Source organism: Opisthocomus hoazin, chromosome 6, assembly GCF_030867145.1.
Source record: "Opisthocomus hoazin isolate bOpiHoa1 chromosome 6, bOpiHoa1.hap1, whole genome shotgun sequence".
Taxonomy (NCBI): domain Eukaryota; kingdom Metazoa; phylum Chordata; class Aves; order Opisthocomiformes; family Opisthocomidae; genus Opisthocomus; species Opisthocomus hoazin.
The window spans coordinates 54,619,214-54,637,148 of record NC_134419.1 but is presented as its reverse complement, the minus strand read 5'-3'; the positions used below and the strand labels follow the sequence as shown (position 1 = coordinate 54,637,148).

The 17,935-nt window shown below is 45.4% G+C and overlaps 1 protein-coding gene across 1 annotated transcript in view; it reads left to right on the top strand.

Moving 5' to 3' along the window:
• Positions 1-7,513: 7,513 nt before the first annotated feature.
• Positions 7,514-17,935, top strand: part of SGPL1 (sphingosine-1-phosphate lyase 1) — a 33,600-nt gene continuing 23,178 nt past the window's right edge. Inside the window, exons 1-2 of the mRNA XM_075423166.1 lie at positions 7,514-7,605; positions 16,298-16,463. Coding sequence (XP_075279281.1) covers positions 7,603-7,605; positions 16,298-16,463 — 169 coding nt within the window. The 5' untranslated portion in view covers positions 7,514-7,602. The remainder of the gene's footprint in view (positions 7,606-16,297; positions 16,464-17,935) is intronic.

The window sequence follows — 17,935 nt, the reverse complement described above, 5'->3', positions numbered from 1 at the left end:
AAGCTGCTTGGATGGCTGACCAAAGCCAGCATGCAGCAACATGTGATAATTCATGGAATTGCTCCAAACTAGGCTGGAACCTGGTGCTAAGGGAGGTGAAACACTGTTGAAGTGGTTGTGCAAGCATTGACTGTTAAAAGCCAGCCGGAAGGGCAGGATCTTACTCAAACCTTGTCATGTACCTTTACATGTAGCTTTTGCTATGCAGTTAAACCAGAATGTGATACAGTGATTCCCTAAGCTGTTTAGGGGTGTAGTGCTGGAGAGAATCTCACAGATGACCTAACCCAGACCTCTGAACTCTTGCAGCTGTGGAAGAAAGTCCAAGGTCAAAACCTGAGCTCTGGCATCTCCTGGGTACCTGTAATGCGCTCCATGCAGGGACCTGAAGACCAGCAGCAGCAGTGAGCCATGAAAGGAGAAGAGGGGATTTGTTAGGTGAAGTTTCCAGGTGACTTTTTGGTTCTGTGGATGTTTCATGCCCTGTTGCTGCCTTGAAAGAGTGACACTAACAAAGTAAATACAAACAACCCCCCCTGCTTTGGTTGAGGACTCTTTCAGCTTCCTGCATCCAGAGCATCCTCAATAGAGAGGGCAAGAATATGGTACCAAAGGGCATCTGCGAATGCCAGGGACTGCCTCCTAGCAGCAATATGACCTTTAATTTTTTGGTACCTCTCGTGGGACAGTTGAGACAGGGCTTGGTGGTGAAATTACATGGAAGCAAATGCACAAGGAATGTGGTGCTTACACTGATGCTCTTTGGTCCATCTGGTCCTTTTATGCCACTGGTCTTTAATATATCCAGTGTCTTTGGAAAAAAGTGTCTTGAGGGTGGCAATTGTCAGATGTATAAAGATCAGAGGGACGAGAAAGCAGAAATGAAGCTAGGACAGGAACAAAGGCAGAGGCCAGAGCAATAGTGGTGATAGGAGGGGGAGGACCAGAGGGTGGCACTAGGACATGTCTGGTGTGTCACATTGAGGTGTCACCTCCCAACTGATCCTTAAATGCCTCCTCTGCAGCTGCTAACTGGGGCAGGTGGGAGCTCAATGTCCTGCCCTGGAGAGGAAAGCCTCGGTATTCTTGCCATAGCTCTCGTCAGAAATGTCTGGCCTGGGAGTGCTGGGGTTAGCACTTGCAAAAAACCCGCAGGCTGGCTGGAAAAAGTAGATGTTGCCATCTGCTACTCAGCATCTTGGATTATTCAAGCAGCTGAATGTCTCCTGTTTTCAGCTTGTGGTAGATGGTGTCTAATGCTAATGGCTCTGTACTTGATAGGCTCTTTTTTTTTTTTTTTTTGAAAAGGCAACAAAAATTTTTTTCTGAGGAGCTACATTTAGGGCTGCAAAACTGGTCAGGGAAGGGAAAAAATAATTCCATGTATTGTTTTTCTTCTAGAGAAGTGCTGCTCTTTGACCGATTTGCCATTTCCCAATCTTGTACTGCAGTCATTAAGCTAACTCATTTCCCAAGTTTCTAGGGGGAAAATGTTACAAATGTATTACAGTGTGTTCTTTAACTTCTGTAGAGTTTATATAAAACTTTGTATTTCTTTCTTAATATATACACGAAATGTGTAACATAATTATTTTATTTCCAAGTGCTTGTATTTCAGCACTTTGAGTAGCTTCTGTCCTGAGCAACTTGGAAACAAGAAAAGAAATGGGATTCCTTTTAATTCCGTCAGTTGTAGTGTATTTTCTATAAGATGAGAACCAATGCTTCCTGCCAAATAGGAATACTGTGCGGTTGTTTTAGGAACTGAGCCCATGTGTGCACAGTATAAAGTTGCATCAATTAAGATTACAGGAAAGAACTTTGCTAGTATAGAAAATGGCTACTGTTCTTGATTTGTTTAGTTATAAATCAAACAAATCAACTGGAAAATTCTAGGTTAACAAGACATAATGTTTTTTTATGTAAACCCACATTAGGCTTTCATTGTGAGGGCCCTTTGAGCTCATATAGTTTTATATTGCTTTTTAAAAGTCTGTTTCTCCAGTTGGTATGAATTTTCTTCTAGCCTTCATCCCCCAAAGGAGTATTCACATGTTTAGTTTTATGCATTGTAAATTTTGATTAAGTTTGAGTTGAGGCTTAGAGCATCTCCTCAAGACCAGGCTTGCCTCTACAGGTCTTCAGCATAGGCTGGGGGAAGAAAGATCCTGTTGACAAAGGTCTAAATAACCACATTTTCATGGAGCAGTTATGCTGGATGTACTGTACCTGCCTCAGCCTCTGCAACACATTGCACCCATGTGCGTACTGACATCACATGAAACATTGCAAACAAACCTTGCAAGGGCACTAATCCAGTTTTCCCTGAGGCAATCTGGGACTGTAAACAGCCTAAACATGAACTGTCTTTATAAACAGCATCCTGCAGCTGAGTTACAAGTGTCCTGTGTACCAGGGATTTGAGTGGTCAGATGACAGTATGCTGTGCTGAAACACATCACTCTCGGTCTTTCCAAAATCAGGATTATGTCTGTAAAAGCTGACCAATTGGTTCATGCATTGGGATCATATGTGACGAGTTGTGCCCCAGCAGCCACTTCCCTGATGTCTGTGGTCTTGCATGTGCTGTGGCCATCTGCCTGATGTGAGCCGCAGAGCAGGGGAAGTGAAAGGGGGGAGAAGATGTTCCTCTTTACCAACAATCTCTCTTCTCCTCTGCTCCCCCAAGACTTGTACAGAACCACACTAACAAAACAGACTAAATGACAGAAGTGTGATTTGGGTATGTCAACATCATGGATGTTTGGATGGAAAAATGGGTCTTGATCCACATGAACCACTCATGGGGAATGCTCCCTTTACTTAATTTTGCTGCTTCTACTTTCTGTTCCTAAATGGTGGTCAGATTGTTTTCTTAAAATGACTCAGATAACTATATCACCAGGTTTTTATGAGGTTACCTGCTTAGCTGATGAAATGCTTATAGACTGCATCTGCTTTGTACTAGTTATTGACACTTGTGGATGTCCAGTGTAGTATTGCCCCTGTTCTTTGATTAGACAGGGGAAAGGATGGGGGAAGCCAGTATGGATGGCATCTGCTTGGGCCTTTTACATCCTCCAAACAAGCAGATGAAATCAGCCAGTGGATTACTTCTAGCCCAACTCAAGCCTCAGCCAAAACTATAGCAGGCAATGCATGTGACTTCAATTTTGTTGACCCTGCTTTTATACTGCAGAAGCATGCCTTCTCAAAAATCAAACAAAATAACAGCTCCATGCTCCTGATGCACAGCTGTGAACTTCAGATTCTTGTGTGAACTTGCTTCGGACCCTTTCTAGAAGGGTTGGGTCCTAGGGCTGTGTGGGGTCCTTGGCTGCATGCCCTGGATTCCTGGCTGTGCAGCTCAGAGGGCTTAGCCAGTGGGGTGGAGGAACCGTTGGAGGTCCAGATCTGCTGACTTGACAGCCACTCAGTGCTCTTGGCATGTCTGGCAGCTGCTAGCAACTTCCTAGTGCTGTGTACTGTGGTCTTTAGACAATCAGCAGGGAATGCATGGAAAGGAAATGAGTCTGGGGTGAGACAATGTGTACATCGTGGTCTGTTCTAGGAAGCCAAGGTGTTTCTCATTTCCATCTCCCACAAGCCATGGCTGGCTGGAGCAGAGATTGTAGTTCCTGCCTGTTGCTGAAGTGGGGAGCAATGTTTCTTGTAGGAGCCTATTGTACCTTCCTTATGTGTGAGAATTATGGCTGGAGGTAAGCTAATGGCTTACTTATTGATTTGTTTCTTAATGGGGTGCTGGTGATATGCTTAGGTAGGCAACATTAAACTGCTTGTAAATGCCAAATATGAATGATTGTAAGTCCTATGAAATCAGAGAAAGCAATTCAGTCTTTAAAAGAATCCCTCTGATCGGATGTACATCAAGAACCTTACATCTGCATTAAATCTGTTACTTTTCCCTGTCTTTTAAAGATTAGCCCATACCTTCTCTCCAGGACTGCCAGATCTAAGCAAAATGGGGTTGAATAGGTGGAGCTGTTACTACCTCAGACATCAGGAATGCAATACCCCTTAAAAATCATCATCAAAAATAATTAAATCTATACTTTCCTCTCTGCCTTTTGAGGGTCTCGCCAATGTGTGGTGAAGCCAGGGTGCTGCTGACACCTGAACTGAGAGGGACTGCCTTGTGCTGCTTGGTTGCAGCTTCTTTTGCTCCCCTCAGCCAACTGGTTGCTGATCACTTGCAGGAGTGAGCAAGCAGTGCTGGGGTGGAGAGAAGAAAGAGGGATTTGTTTCATTGGGAAAGTTATTATAATCCCTTCTTTTCACTACTTTGTGGAAAGAGGAAAAAGCACTCCTTATTTCAAACTCAACTGCTTTAAGACTTGACTTTTTGCATCAGCCCTTCAACCGATTAGTCCTGCTGCATTGGTCTCAATGACATTTTTTCCCTTACAAATACATAACCTGCAATACCCACACGCAGTGTAATGCTAACAGCCCTGATGGCAGGGAGGGCCTCAGAGCATTGCAAGACAGGGACTCGTTTGGGTTTTTCTCTCTCTCCAGCCCCTTCTCCAAGACAGCCTTTAAAGGAGAATGTGAGAGCTCTGTTGTAGTACAGGCAATGCTGGCAGTCGTCTTAGTTGACAGAGCGGAGGTGGCCAGACTGCGGCTCTGTGGGGAGAGGTCCTCTTGGCATTGCTGGGAGGATGCAAGTGCTAAGAGTGATCATCCTCCAGCAAACCCTGCCCTCTTTGCCTTATTCTGCACAAGGCTCTAGGTCAGCTCGAGCCATGCGAGCAGCCTGGCTGTCCTGCTCCTCAGGCTCCACTTCCCAGCCCTTCTTGGGACCAGCAGCAGCAGAGATGGATGGAAAGCAGAGATGGCTGCTCCCGAGAAAGGCAACTCCCTTCTCCATGCAAGAGCAGCCTCTTTGGCACAGCCACAATGCTAATCTTGCTACCTGCAAGGAGAAGCAGACATACTCTCATTTTTTTCTTCACCTGAGTAATGGCAAAAGTAATTTCTGCATGGGCTGCAGAGAAGGCTGTGTGATGGACCAGAGAAAAATGAAGCCATGGAATGAATATGGAAAATCTAATCTCCGTGGGATAAATCTCCCAGTTTCAAGCTAGGTTCTTAAACTCAGATGTAAAGCTGTGAAGAAGCTGTGGTGCTTTGTTGTAATGTGCTTCGGAGATATTGTTATTCTAATGGAAAGGCTGTTGCAGAACCTCAGCTCTAACGGCTACAAACTCTCTTGCAGTTCTCAGCCTGAATGGGTTCAGGCCAATCTGCATCCATCTGTTCTTGTGCCACCATTGTTCCCTCACTCAAAAATTGTTCGTCTCCCTCCCCAGTGTGTCTTCCTCCTCCAGCCGTGTATAGTGTGATACAGTACTCCTCTCTACCTGTGCTTTCAGCCAGATTAAACAAACCAAGCTCTTGATTTCCTGGCATTATGTGTAGGTGTGTGTAAAGATTAGCAAGGCTCCCAATGATGCATTGTAAGAGGTGTTTTTTTTCAAGCTTGAAGGAACAAATAAGATTTCCTCTTGCCCCCTTGTTATAGACACAATTTTTTTTAAGGCTATTTTCCAAATAGCCACACTTTTCTGGAAGCTTGAGGGCCTCAGTGCAGAGGTTGTTTCAATCTGAAAACACAGCACTTTTTGGGTCATCTTGAATAGGTGCTGTCTTGCTTGGCAGGCGCACGGGAAGAAGACCTACTTTGTGAGACTGATAGTGGGTTAGTAACAGATCTGTTTGTTCCCTTTTCTGCTAAAAAGAACATCTGATATCTAGGAATGCTTCTAAAAACAGTCGCACGAGGGCAGTTTTCTTGAGATAAAAGTACTGTCTGACTTCTGTGAGATGCCATCTTCTGCAAAGAGACAGTTTGGATGGCACAGCGACAGCTGATGAAAACAGTTGCCACTTGTAAATACAGCACAGAGTTAAATATTTGTGCTAGCTACAGAGGCCAGGAACTGATACTTGTATACCCATTTCAAAACATTGTTAAAAACGAAAGCACAGGAGATTAAGTGCAAACATTTAAAAAGCCACACCTGAACCCGTGCAAGCACATGTACACAGATTTATAGGTTTTAAAACCGAGGTGTGTTCTGGAGTGACTAACCAGAAATCTTCAGTTTGTTTTAATAAGCCTGAATGTCTTAATAGGTTTGAAAGCTTGCAACAAAAGGTAGATCTCAAACACATTTTATTATGGATACAGTGGGCATCAAATAACTGCAGGTTTCTTTAGCTCTGGCAAAGACACCAATGATTGTTTAACAGCTGGTTTGAGTATGGGCTTCAGACCCTGCTCTGCAAGAGCTCCTGCATAAGCCTGGGTGAAGATGGACATCTCATTCCTGCTGCCATCTCCAAGGAGAACAGTCACAGGGGAGGGAGGTTGGTTGCTCAAGGTAATGCAACAGACCTGTGGCAGAGGCAGCACCTTGGGACATGCTGGCCCTCGGCGGGTCTTGCATTCATTTTTGGCCAAATGCTGCTATGGTATTTGTCCTGAGGAGGGGAAGCGGAGAGGGGGGTGCTCAGCTCTTCTCCCTGGGTTGCAGTGACAGGATGTATGGGAATGGTTCAAAGCTGCCTCAGTGGAGGTTCAGACCTGACATTAGGAAACATTTCTTTACAGAGAGGGTGGTCAAACCCTGGAACAGGCTTGTTAGAGAGGTGGTCAACGCACCAAGCCTGTCAGTGTTGGCCAATGCCCTTAATAACATGCTTTAACTTTTGGTCAGGCAGTTGGACTAGATGATTGGCGTAGCTCCCTTCTGACTGGAACTGCTCTGCAATGTGATTTCCTCCCAAGGCTGCTCCCCACAACTTCAAAAACACCCTCTGGATATTTGCCAGGTGGTGTTTGCTGTGCTTGTAGGAGGCTGGTCCCAAACTACGCTCTGCTGCTTGTGTCTGAATCCCAGCACCCAACCTTTGTCTGGTCCGGTCACACCTGATCCATGCAGAAAAGAGTTGAATGCTGTATTGACCAGTGCCTCCTGCCTTACACATCACACAGAGCACAAACCTTCTGAAAAATGCAGGCACATTGTGCATCTAACCAACGTACGCTAAAACCAGTGATACGGGTTAAGAGCAACTGGATGCTGGGATAACCTCTGGATAAAATTTCTCACCAGCTTTGGCTGATCTTGTGCTAACAAACTGTCCTGGCTGTTGTGGTGTGAGGAAGCAGTTCCTCAGACATGGGGCGTCAATGCCGGGGCAGGGATTAGAACGGGTTTATAACCCCCTTTTTTGGCTTTTTCAGGCCATTTTTCAGGCCTCTTTTGGTTAAAAGACAGCTTCTTCCTATGCTGCAGCACTGATTTCGCAGCCTTCAAATTGAGGGAGAGGCCTCAAATCAGGCCCCATGGGCTGCCGTGCCCCCCCCCCGCTGCTTCCCGTTTCGGGCCGCTCCTCCCTTTCGGCGGGAGCGCGCGCTGCCTGCGGCGCGCCCAGCAGGGGGCGCCGTGGTGAGTGCGCGGCGGGGAGGCGCCGGGCAATCTCGGTGCCGGGGCGGGGAGGAGGAGCGGGGCCGCGCCGGGACCCTGCGAGGCCGAGGAGGAGGAGGAGGCGGTGGCAGCGGTAGCAGCAGCGATGGTGAGCGGGGAGCGTGGGGTGGTGGGTCCCCGACTCGGCCGGTGCACGGAGGGGTGAGAGACAGGGGTGTCCTGGCGCGGCCTGCGCTGTCCCGGCTCTGAGGCAGCGAGGCCGGGGCCTTGTCCGGCGGTGGGCGGGTGTGGGCCGGGGGCTCTCGGTCGCCCCTCAGGAAATGCCTGGCCGAGCTCGGCCGCCGGCGGGGGTCCGGGGCGGCGGGGGTCCGGCGGGAGGGGGCGGACCCCCGCCGCCCCGGACCCCCGCCGGCGGCCGGGCGAGGCCCATGCTGTGCCCCTAAAAGAGAGGGGAGTCACTCTTGCGGGCGTGCCAGCCGTGCAGTGCTTTCCTTGCCTCCCACAGGTGTCTAGTTTCAGGGTAGGGAGGGTCAGAAACGGTATTTTCGGCTGGCTCTGGGGACTTATTTCGGCGGGGTGGGGTAGAAGTTGTACTTTCCGCTTGCTCTGGGCGTCAGTGTAGGTGCCTGAGCTCTGCGAAAGTTATCCGGCTAATACAGACACTGTTTGCTCAATTATTATTTTATATTTTTTTTTGACTGGAAGTAGTAGGGAAGCAACCTCTTCAGTTGTAACCGGGGTTGTGTGAAATACAGTTGGCTCTTGCGCTCAGTGGTATGGTATGCGTTTTCTGAGTCCTCGAACCTGGAAGGGGGGGGCTATCTTTTTTTTTTATTCCCCAGGAAGGTGCCTGAAATCATGGCTGCTACCACGATTGATGAAAGAGCATCATCTCTGGCCGACTGCCTTTTCCCCCTTGGTCACTGGGAGTGGCTGTCAGTGCCCAAACACTCAAGTGCCGCTTCCTCTGCCCACTCGTGTGTGGACCTGTGCCCAGCCAGTGTGTCACCACCTCCGTGTAGGGGACAAAGGCAGGGCCCATGGCATGCCTTGGCATCTGTCAGCATGTGTAGCCCGGGACAGCATCGAGAGTTTGCACAGCTTGTGTTTCAGTTGCCAAAAGTTAGCTCTTTTGGAACCAAGTGAATACTGCACACCTTGCACACAGTGTGGTCTAGACTGGCGTGGGGTTGCTGGAAGCATGCTGTGTGGTCAGGCTGTTCTCACCTTAGTCTCTCTGTAACAAGGTTTTGTGGAGAAAACAGCTACTTTCTGCATCAAGAAGACCTGTGTAGGTTTGCAATTTTATTCATTAGACTAGACAGCAGCTTTCGCACAGGGTTCCTGGCTTCTGGAAAGCTAACGAAGTTGGCTGTATACTCAGGGGCTGAAGCTTTCTCTGGAGGAGAAACCCCTGTGGCATTGTTCTGAAATTTGAATCTGCTGTCCTCCCCATGGCCTTAGCAAGATGGATTGTGAGGCACTGGAGATTTCCTTACCTCGACGAAGAAAAATCTTGCTACTCCCACGCGCTGTGCACTTCCAGCCTACTAAGCACAGTTTTCTACTCTCTTGCTACCCTTACAAGTTACAGATGAATTGCTAACCTGAGCAGGGAGGGTCTGCTGAGATGATGGCTTGCTCCTTGCCTTTGATTTGTCCAGCGCATGCTTCCACTGTTTGGTGGTGTTAAGATAATCATAGCGTTTATTGTGTATATGTGATTTAATTGGTGTGGTAGTGATCCAAACCTTGCTGTGACTGTCTTCGCAAAATCGATTTGGTAGAGCCCATTTCTGTGAATACAGATTTTGGGGTGCTGCTTACCTCTTCTGCCAAACACGTGGTTCTAGCAATAAAAAGGCATGGTTTCAATCTGATGTCCTCCTGCACCAGCTGTCTCCCACTGCAGACCCTGGCGTGTGGTGAGGGTTGTTTCAGAAGGCCTGATCTGTTCACACTCTTTGGTTTTTGGAACTGGAGTGATGCGTTTTTGCCCTAGAACTATTGATCTCATTCCCTGTGTCCCAGGTGGTCAAAGACATTCCCTTTCAAGTATTAGCAGGTGTTCCTTCTGGACTATTTAGTACTGATATCTATTTGTGTACTGGCTAAATGGCTGTGGCCCTTTACTGGTTAGTGTGGCTACAGGGGCTTTCAAGTACGCTTTAGTACTGTCCTTAGAGCGTGATGTGTAACTGAGATTTGGATTTTGTCCATTGATGTTGTAGTAGTAGGTGTGTTGGTCTCTGCAGTAGGCTGTGGTGACTGCGATATGATTTTCTTTATTCTTTTTTAGGAAAGATTTGTGTTTCTTAGAAAATTGCAGGTAAAAGTTGTTTGGAAGCCTTTGAGTTCTGAGCATTTCAGTCTCCTTTGCCCATCTTAGCTCATCAAGATCTGTCCATGCCCCGTATTGGGAAGGGCGTATGACTAGGTATCACAAGGGCTGAAGGCTTTTGCGCGTTGGTATTCATAAGATAGGCTTTGAGGATCAAAGTTGGCCAAGAAAAGGCCCCTTAATGTATAATAGTGGCATTCAGTTTGTGCTGATACTAGGGGTTTTGTCGGAGGCTTGCATAACCCTGCCAGGAGGCTGTGCCAGGTCTTGGTGCTGCCTTTGTTCGCGGATGTCTGTTCCCAGAACAATTGCCACGCTATCGTCTGCTTTCAGACAGCTCCCGCCAAGACTTTTATCTTTTAATGCTGCGTGTACCTCTGCGTGGCACTGAGCTACTCAAAAAATGTTTCAAATAAATACCTGTTTTGTTCTCCAGAAGGCATGCAGAAAGGACTGCGTGATCCACATCCAGGAGGATGCCGAGTGGAGGAACAAACAAATGTGTCCAGATGAGTCCCAGCACACAGGCAACTGAGCACTTCTTTTATCCTAATTATTGTGGATGCTGGGAGAGGATGTTTCCTTGCAGAAACTGCACCTTCTTTGAGCTGGTGACCCACAAGGAGATCCGTAGAGCACCTATTGAGTGAATCCTGTCTCTTTTGAGACTTGAGATCTGTGCTGTCGGGAGCATGCCCAGATGTTTGCGGAAACTTCGCTTTTATAAACTGGTTTGTTTGTAGTGAGCAAAGCAATAGGTAACCACATCTCCTGTGTGTTTTGGGTTAGGTGAAATTTGAAATTGCACCTAATTTTGAAAGTCCTTTGGGCTCTCATAAAACTACATGTTTTTTGAGCCTCGAATCAGACTTTTCCCATCTTGTTTTGATACGTTCCTTCTCTGCAGTGGAAGACAGGATGTTGCTGGTCTTACTCTGAGTTGCTGCCTTGTTTGTTTTTGTGCTGAAGCTATAATTAGCCGTTGTCTAGCCACTCCCCTTGAACTCTCAGGGCTAGTGGGATGGTATGTATACATTTATGTTGCATACACTGTATATGGTGAAAAAAAAATATTGCTGTCACTCTGGAAAAAGAAAAAAAAAAAAAAAGGGTTTCAGTATGGCAGTGGTGGAAGTAAACTGGTGATACTGGGGACCTGTGGTAAGAGGAGCGTGACCTGAATGTATTTTTATTTCATGTAGTTCAGCCTGTACATCTGAATGTTCAGGACTCTTGATTTCTGGAGACGTCCTGTGCCTGGTACTGCTCTGTGTGCCCACATCCTTTGGTGAGGGGGGCAGCACGCAGTCCAAACCTTGAGCTGTATCATTAGCGCTGACTAATAAATATTCTCTGCCTGGTGCTTATGTAAAGGTATTTGTCATGCTGGGGGTGGCAGGGAGGGACGGAGGAGCGGATGCATTACAGGGGTGCGAATCAAAACATTGCAGGCACATGCAGCGACTAGCATGCTCCGAGGCAGAGGTGGCATTGCTCAATCCCATTCCCTGGCTCTCTGGCAGGAAGCGGGCTGGCTGAGGGCTGCAAGCCCAGTACTTACCTGCGACTAGGCCAGTGACGCCGCATAGTTATGCTGGTCAGATGTGCCTTTTGTGGCCAGAGCCTGTACTGGCAACAAGGTGTTAGCTAAGACACTGCTAATTGAAGTCTTCCTTTTTCTTAGAAGAAGAATAAATAAACAAAGCTGCTGCATTGTTGCTGGTTTTGTGCGGTTTATTGTCAGTCAGGAAACCTTATCCTGGGAAAAACTTGTTGCATAGGAGCACAGGCCTTAATTACAGTGGCAATACTTGTATTCCGTGTGTTACCCTAATCAGAGTTGACCTAGCTCATGTAGTTGCTGTGAGCAGTCTCCCATTGCTTTGATTTACTGCGTGCTAAGTTGTGCGACACGCCGTCTCGTTCATCGGCTCTGTTGGAGTGAGGAAAGACAAATGGCAAATGCAAACGTTAAGATTTGGCTACAGGGAAGTGGTCAGAGGGTCCCTGGTTTGCAAAAACGTGTGGATTCCAGTGAAGGCTGAGGATGTGGTTTGGTCTTAGCTGCTGCTACTCACACAGTGAGCCTAAGACTCATGCTATTGCTTAAAATAAACTTGTCTTTAAAACCTACTTGTATTCTGCGGCCCACTTTAAATGCTCTCCTGAGAGAAGGAAGATTCTGCTGATAAAACATTTTTTTTCTGCTCTTCCCACAGGTAAACTTTAACGGTGCTTCCACTTTACAGTGTCAGAAACAGGAGGGACTTGTAATAAATGTGTGAGGTCCTCCAGTTTATTGCCTCTCTGTTTCTCTCTTTCTTTTTTTTTTTTTTTTTTTTAAAAAAAAAGGCTTATTTGAGCCCTAAAACTCATAGCAAAGGAAATGCTGTTCTGGCAAAACTGCAAAATCTGCTCTCATTAGCTTTGGCATTTCCCCCCTCCTCTTTCTTTTCTGTCATCTGGGACAGAAGAGCATTACTGCAGTTAATTTGCCCTCTTTTGTAGTGGCATAAGTGCTATCCCTGGAACCAGCTCAGCTACCTAATGGCTTTTAGAAATAAAGTACTAAGGATGTATCTCTAATCTGTGGAGCTAAAAATTCAATATGTAAACTGCTTGGGTAGCCGAGTGCATTAATATCAGTACAAATGAACACTGCAAGTCCTAATGATAGCAATTAGTATTTTGTCTGATACCTGGGTCTGTCTTAATGCTCTGAGATTAAAACCAAATCCTCCAGTGGAGATTTTTCCCCAATGCGTTTCAGCATGCTCATAAGTCAGGCTTTTAAACTGCTTCTATAATAATCCTGTGTCTTGTGAAGCTTTTGTTGGGGGAAGGTTCTCTTAAGAAAATAAAACCAGCTTATCTACTCTCATATAATGGGAAGGGAAACCTTTATTTTTTTGATGTCTTCACGAATAAGCAGGTTATTGTCTTAGATGAAATTCTGTCCTGTAGATAGGCTTAAAATCAGGCCAGCTTGTTGTCTTTAGCACAGCTGGGGAAGCTGTAATAGCAGGAGTGAATGGATGCTATAATCCTGCAAAGTGGGAAGTGCATCCCTTCTTATTGCATGTGACACACATTTCTTTTGGCTGAGGTTGATTGGAAAAGAAAAACCGAAAACAACCCTGTTTTTTACTCTGTTATGAGCAGCTCCTTCAGGGCCTCAGGGGAAGGGATTCAGATGGCGTGGCTTGAACTTGGCAACGTGTTTATTACCCCTGCCTCCTCTCTGTAAAATGAGGAAGTGGTGTAGGGCCGCCGCAGTGAGGGTGCATCACGTGTTGTTGGGTGTACTGAGAACAGCACGTTCAAATGCAGCCTTCTAAATGTCCTCTAGTTTCTCTACGATTAAGTCAGTAATTCGGAAAGTAGAGACCTCTCAGATCTTGCTGGATGCTTTGGGGCAACGCGTGCTTTAAAAACACCGAGTGCGTAGTTAGCCAGGGAGCTGAGAAATTGTATTTTATTGCTAACTTGTCTTCCATGCCTGTTTTCACTCTTTTTCTTGTAATCCATCTTTTTAGTATCCTCCTAAATTGATCAATCTCGTCCTTCAAACTCCAGTACATATGAAATGACTGAAGAAGAAGAAAGTGAAAAATACAGGGCAAACTTTCCCTCGTCAAACTGTATTCTTTGTGGAGTGGTCTCAGATTGTTTTTTTTTAAAGCAAGAAAGGGAAAAATTCTTCAATAGCTTAGAATTAACATAAGGAGAATCTTCTCTTATCTGTTCAAAACTTGGACATACCATTGAGTTATCATATATCAGTGCTGGAATGCACGCTTCTAGCTTGGGGTAACCTTAAGGTAAAATATTTTATCTTGCATCATAGTAAGGGAAAAGTGAACAGAGGTACGTGTCCTTGTATATGCGATAGGCCAAGGGCAGAATTGTGGATGTTGCCCATTCATCTGTGATGTCTGTTATGCACCTGAACCTTTTTTGCTGGTAATTTGGCTGAGAAAATACCTTTGTGCAGTAGCACAGTGGGGTTACTGTGGTGTCCTGCATTGCAGATGTCCCATCTGCACTTTGCTTGGGATCATCTGAAGTTCAGAGTCGAGCAGCCTGAATTTACAGACCCGAGCAATGGTTTGATGGGCTCTCAGAAAAGAGAGGACAGAAAGGCTTTTCCGAGGGTTTGCTTATTATCCCTGGGATAGGATGCAAGATTTGCCACTGGTATTGGTTGAGTCTAGAAAAACTGACTAATTTTTTTGTCCTTCCCAGTGGAGAGCCAATGTGCTGCAGAATGCAGTGGTTTCAGGATGGAGCGTGTGATTTGACAACAAAATTTGCAGTTGGCTAAAGTCTTCTGTCCAGAGCTTTTTCCAAGAGTGACATCAGTCCCCTGCCAGATTAATTTATTTTAACTTGGCCATTGACTTAAGTGCCTGTTGTCTAGAAGGTCATGTTCCATTTTGATTTTGGGCTTACAGATTACAGTATCCTCCATTTTCCGGAAAAAAAGCACTTTCTAGTTGGTGGTGCAGCACGAGGATTTTCTTGCCATCAGCTGAGAACAGCTGTCGATACACCAGCACATTACTGGCTCTGTTTCTGTCCAGTAAGTGGAGTTCCAAAACTGGATGATATCCTGGCATTAGTTCCTAGGCAATGAACCAAAGTCGCCGTTGCTCGTTAAACATGCCTTTCCAGGGATTTTTCAGAGAGACTGTGCAAACTTGATGAAACTTAAGTACCACCTCTGGTTAGTTGAAAAAGGTAGCTCTTCCCTTAAATTCTAGGGTCAAATCAGCTTTGTGGTGGCTGGATTGGAGGACTGGGCTTTAGCTAGGACACTGCCTGGTTGCAGTGGTTTGTGTGGCTGTCTTGTTTTCAAGGCTGAAGTAGCTGGTGTGTTGTGATATTGCCCTTTGCCAAGCAGATGGGTGCTAATTTCACTTCTCATAGCTGAGTGCTGCTCGTAATGAGGAGACCTGGTTTTGCCCAGTCCAGTCCGTGTCCTTCAGCCTGTGCTTTTAGGTGATATTAGTCCTCTGCGATGGGTTGATGCTGTTGTTTTGCTGGAATTTTTTAGCTTTCTGTTTAGGTTGCTTGAATGTTTTAAAACTCTCTTGCATTACATAAATTTTACTCCTTTTCCAAAATAGTGAATATTTATTGGTGGCGGTGTTTTTGTAAGGAATCTTGCCTTTTTCCATTGATTATTTGGAAGAACTTGGCTTTTTTTAGGCTGCTTGTAGCCTTTCCAGTTGTGTTGAAATGACGTTACCTCTAAATGTGACCTAAAAAAAAAAAAATTAAATTCTGCTTCTCTTGTTGACTTGACCCAGAAGTGAAATCTGTAAAGAGTGCTCAGAAGGGAAGTTTTAGCAGCTTTAAATGTAGTAGTTTATTTATATCTGTCTTTGCAAGCCGCTCTAAACCCACCAAGAGTACGACAGCATAGGTATCAAGAATGCGTTCCTTCCAAGGTTTATTAACAAATCTTTTGAAAGGCCCCATGTACTTTCTCTGTTGTCTAGAGGGTGAAGCTTTGTAGTGCTGGAGATCCCCCTCCAGAAAGCTCTCCAGCAAAACTGGGGAAAGCTAGGCCTGAAGGTGAGTTAAAAGGGGAGAAGAGTTGGGAAGAGTGCTCTGGGGGCGGCTGAATAAGCTTTACTGAAAAAGTAAAAGAAAAATGCACAAGCTTTTACCTTTAACATGCAACAAACTCCCCAGATACTTCTTTTTGGTCATAGGTCCAAACAAGGTGTGGTTACCTGGATTCTGCATATCTCTAGTGACCTTTTTCCAGAGAATTGAAGACCCCAGTTTTGGAGGAAAATGGCCTTTTTCCTTTGTGTACATCCATTTTTCCCCCCTCTGTTGTTCTGAGACTTTTGAAGAAAGTGTGCTTTGAAGATATTGATTAGGTACTTGGGCTCTGTCCTGACAGTAATTGCTAGTTTGACATTGTAATTGTTGCTGCATCAGCAGTTTGTCTCTTCCATTCTCCCTTTGTATGGAAAGTACTAATTAGATCTCAAACTTAAGGAATTGCTGAGTACTTGCATCTTCTTTAAAAAGCCAGCGCTGGGCACTTAATAGACCTGTTTTGGTGGTACCTGACAAATGGTGGCTCCTCTGATGGCTGTACTGTAGTGGTTCAGTCTTCACTGGCCACTCGATAATTCTTTGGAAAAAATAATGAGATTAACACAACTGCTTCTCTTGTGCCATGGTAAGATCTGGTGATGAGTCTTGGGACTGTGAAGCTTGCACATCTTACTTGTCCGCCCTTGGCCCTTCTCTCTGAATATTTGAAATCTCTCAAGATGTATGTTTTTATTGGTAGCTCTTGACTGGCAGTGAATGATAGCTGTCTCCTACCTATTCTGTTTACAAGAATTAAGGAAAGAATGGGGTCTGCGTACTGAAAGGCACCTTTTTGATAGACAGTAGTCTCACAGACTTTTTGATGACCTGTTTGTGTGCATTTGAACTTTTCTTAATATCATTCTCATTTTCCTTTGCACAGGATGCCATTACTCCCTACAAGGAAATCCTCCAGATGTATTGGGAGAAAGCAACAGGCTTTGTGAATGCCCAGTGCGATGGACTTGAACCTTGGCAACTGGTTGGGTTGACGTTTTCTTCTACGCTTATAAGCGTATGGCTGCATGGCTTCCTCTTCCAGTCCGAAAGTAAGTATTTGAGATGGCCAAATTTTCTGATGTTTGGGGGAAAGGGAGGGAGGACAAGGTTGTTTCTAAGTAGTGGAAGGAAAGAGCATGAAACAAGGCCAAGCACTTGCTAAAACAGACTTTCTGCTGTGAACTAACACTGACAAAACCCTCTCCCAAATTAAGGTAAAGGCCTGTCTGATCAATGGAATGCCCCCATTCCTTCAGAGGATGTGGTAGGCCAGCTGTGAATGTGCCTGCATCCCCTTCCTCTCGTCTCCTTTTGGCTAAACCATTTACTTGTTGCAACACCCTGTTCTTGCTCGGAACCTGGGGAAATTTATCGAAGAGCTGGGTTCTTGTGAACTTAGTCACTGCTGCAAAGTGTCTGGATAACTCTTGCTGTTGATTGTTTCCCTTCCTGCTGGGGTAAGAGACGTGGTTGTGATTGGGTGTTGGAGGCATGTTTCATCCTCAGGATGTTCAAGATAATTGCATGTGGTATTGTTGTGTGGATTTTGGTTTTTTTTTGAAGCATCTTTGTGTTTTGAGTGCTTTCTGATATGGACGGCTCTTCAGTGAGCTCTTGATGGGCCTGCAGCTTTGTCTGGTGATGGTTGGAGATAACTACCTTGCCCTCAGAGGAGAACATGGTGCTTTGCAGTTCCCACAGGCCTTAGGGTTACACTTCAGTGACAGTTTGTTAAAAATAGCTGAGTGTTTAACTTGATGTTTACTTCTGAGCCTTTCTGTTCCTCAACCGGTCTTTTTTCTTTTGAAAGATGGAAGTAGCTGAATAGTGGAAATGTCTCTGGAAGGAACAAAATGGTATGAAGCTTTTGCTCAGCACAGGGTTATGTTAGCTTCTTGGCTAGTATTTGTACTGTTGCACAGTATTTTTTCTTTTTTTTTGAAGTACTGACTGACTGTTGTAAGATCTGATTAAATTGTCTGAATTTTTCAGGAATTTGCAGTCTTCTCTCACTGTGGAAGTTCTTAATGAAACAGTGTGCACACTGACGTGTGCAATAGAAATGTTATTGTCAGTGTGTTAATGAGTATTTGCTGCAGAATGTGCCAAACCACAATTACTGTCCTTCTGTAGCTTTTCAAAATATATGTGGAATGGTGGGGAAAATGCAGATAAAATTGCAAGGTCCTAAAATGATTGATTTTTAAAGTTTGTTTAGTTATTTCTTGGTGTAAATGTCCTGTAACTGTTGGTCCTCAGTCGAAATGCCTGTAGGACTCAAAGGGCATTTTTGGTGGCTATAACGCATCTGTGTCATCCTGCTTTCATTCCTGCCTTTAGAGCTACCCTGGGAGTTTTCCGGTGTTTGTCATCAGTGGCTTCTCTCATTTCAGTATTTGGACTGTGGTGGAATTTCTGCTCTTCCCTCTGTTCTTCCCCTGGGTCGCCTCCCGTTGCATCATGCGTTTGCTATATCAGATGGCCAGACACTGGGTGAAGCTTTGCCACGTTACAAGTTACG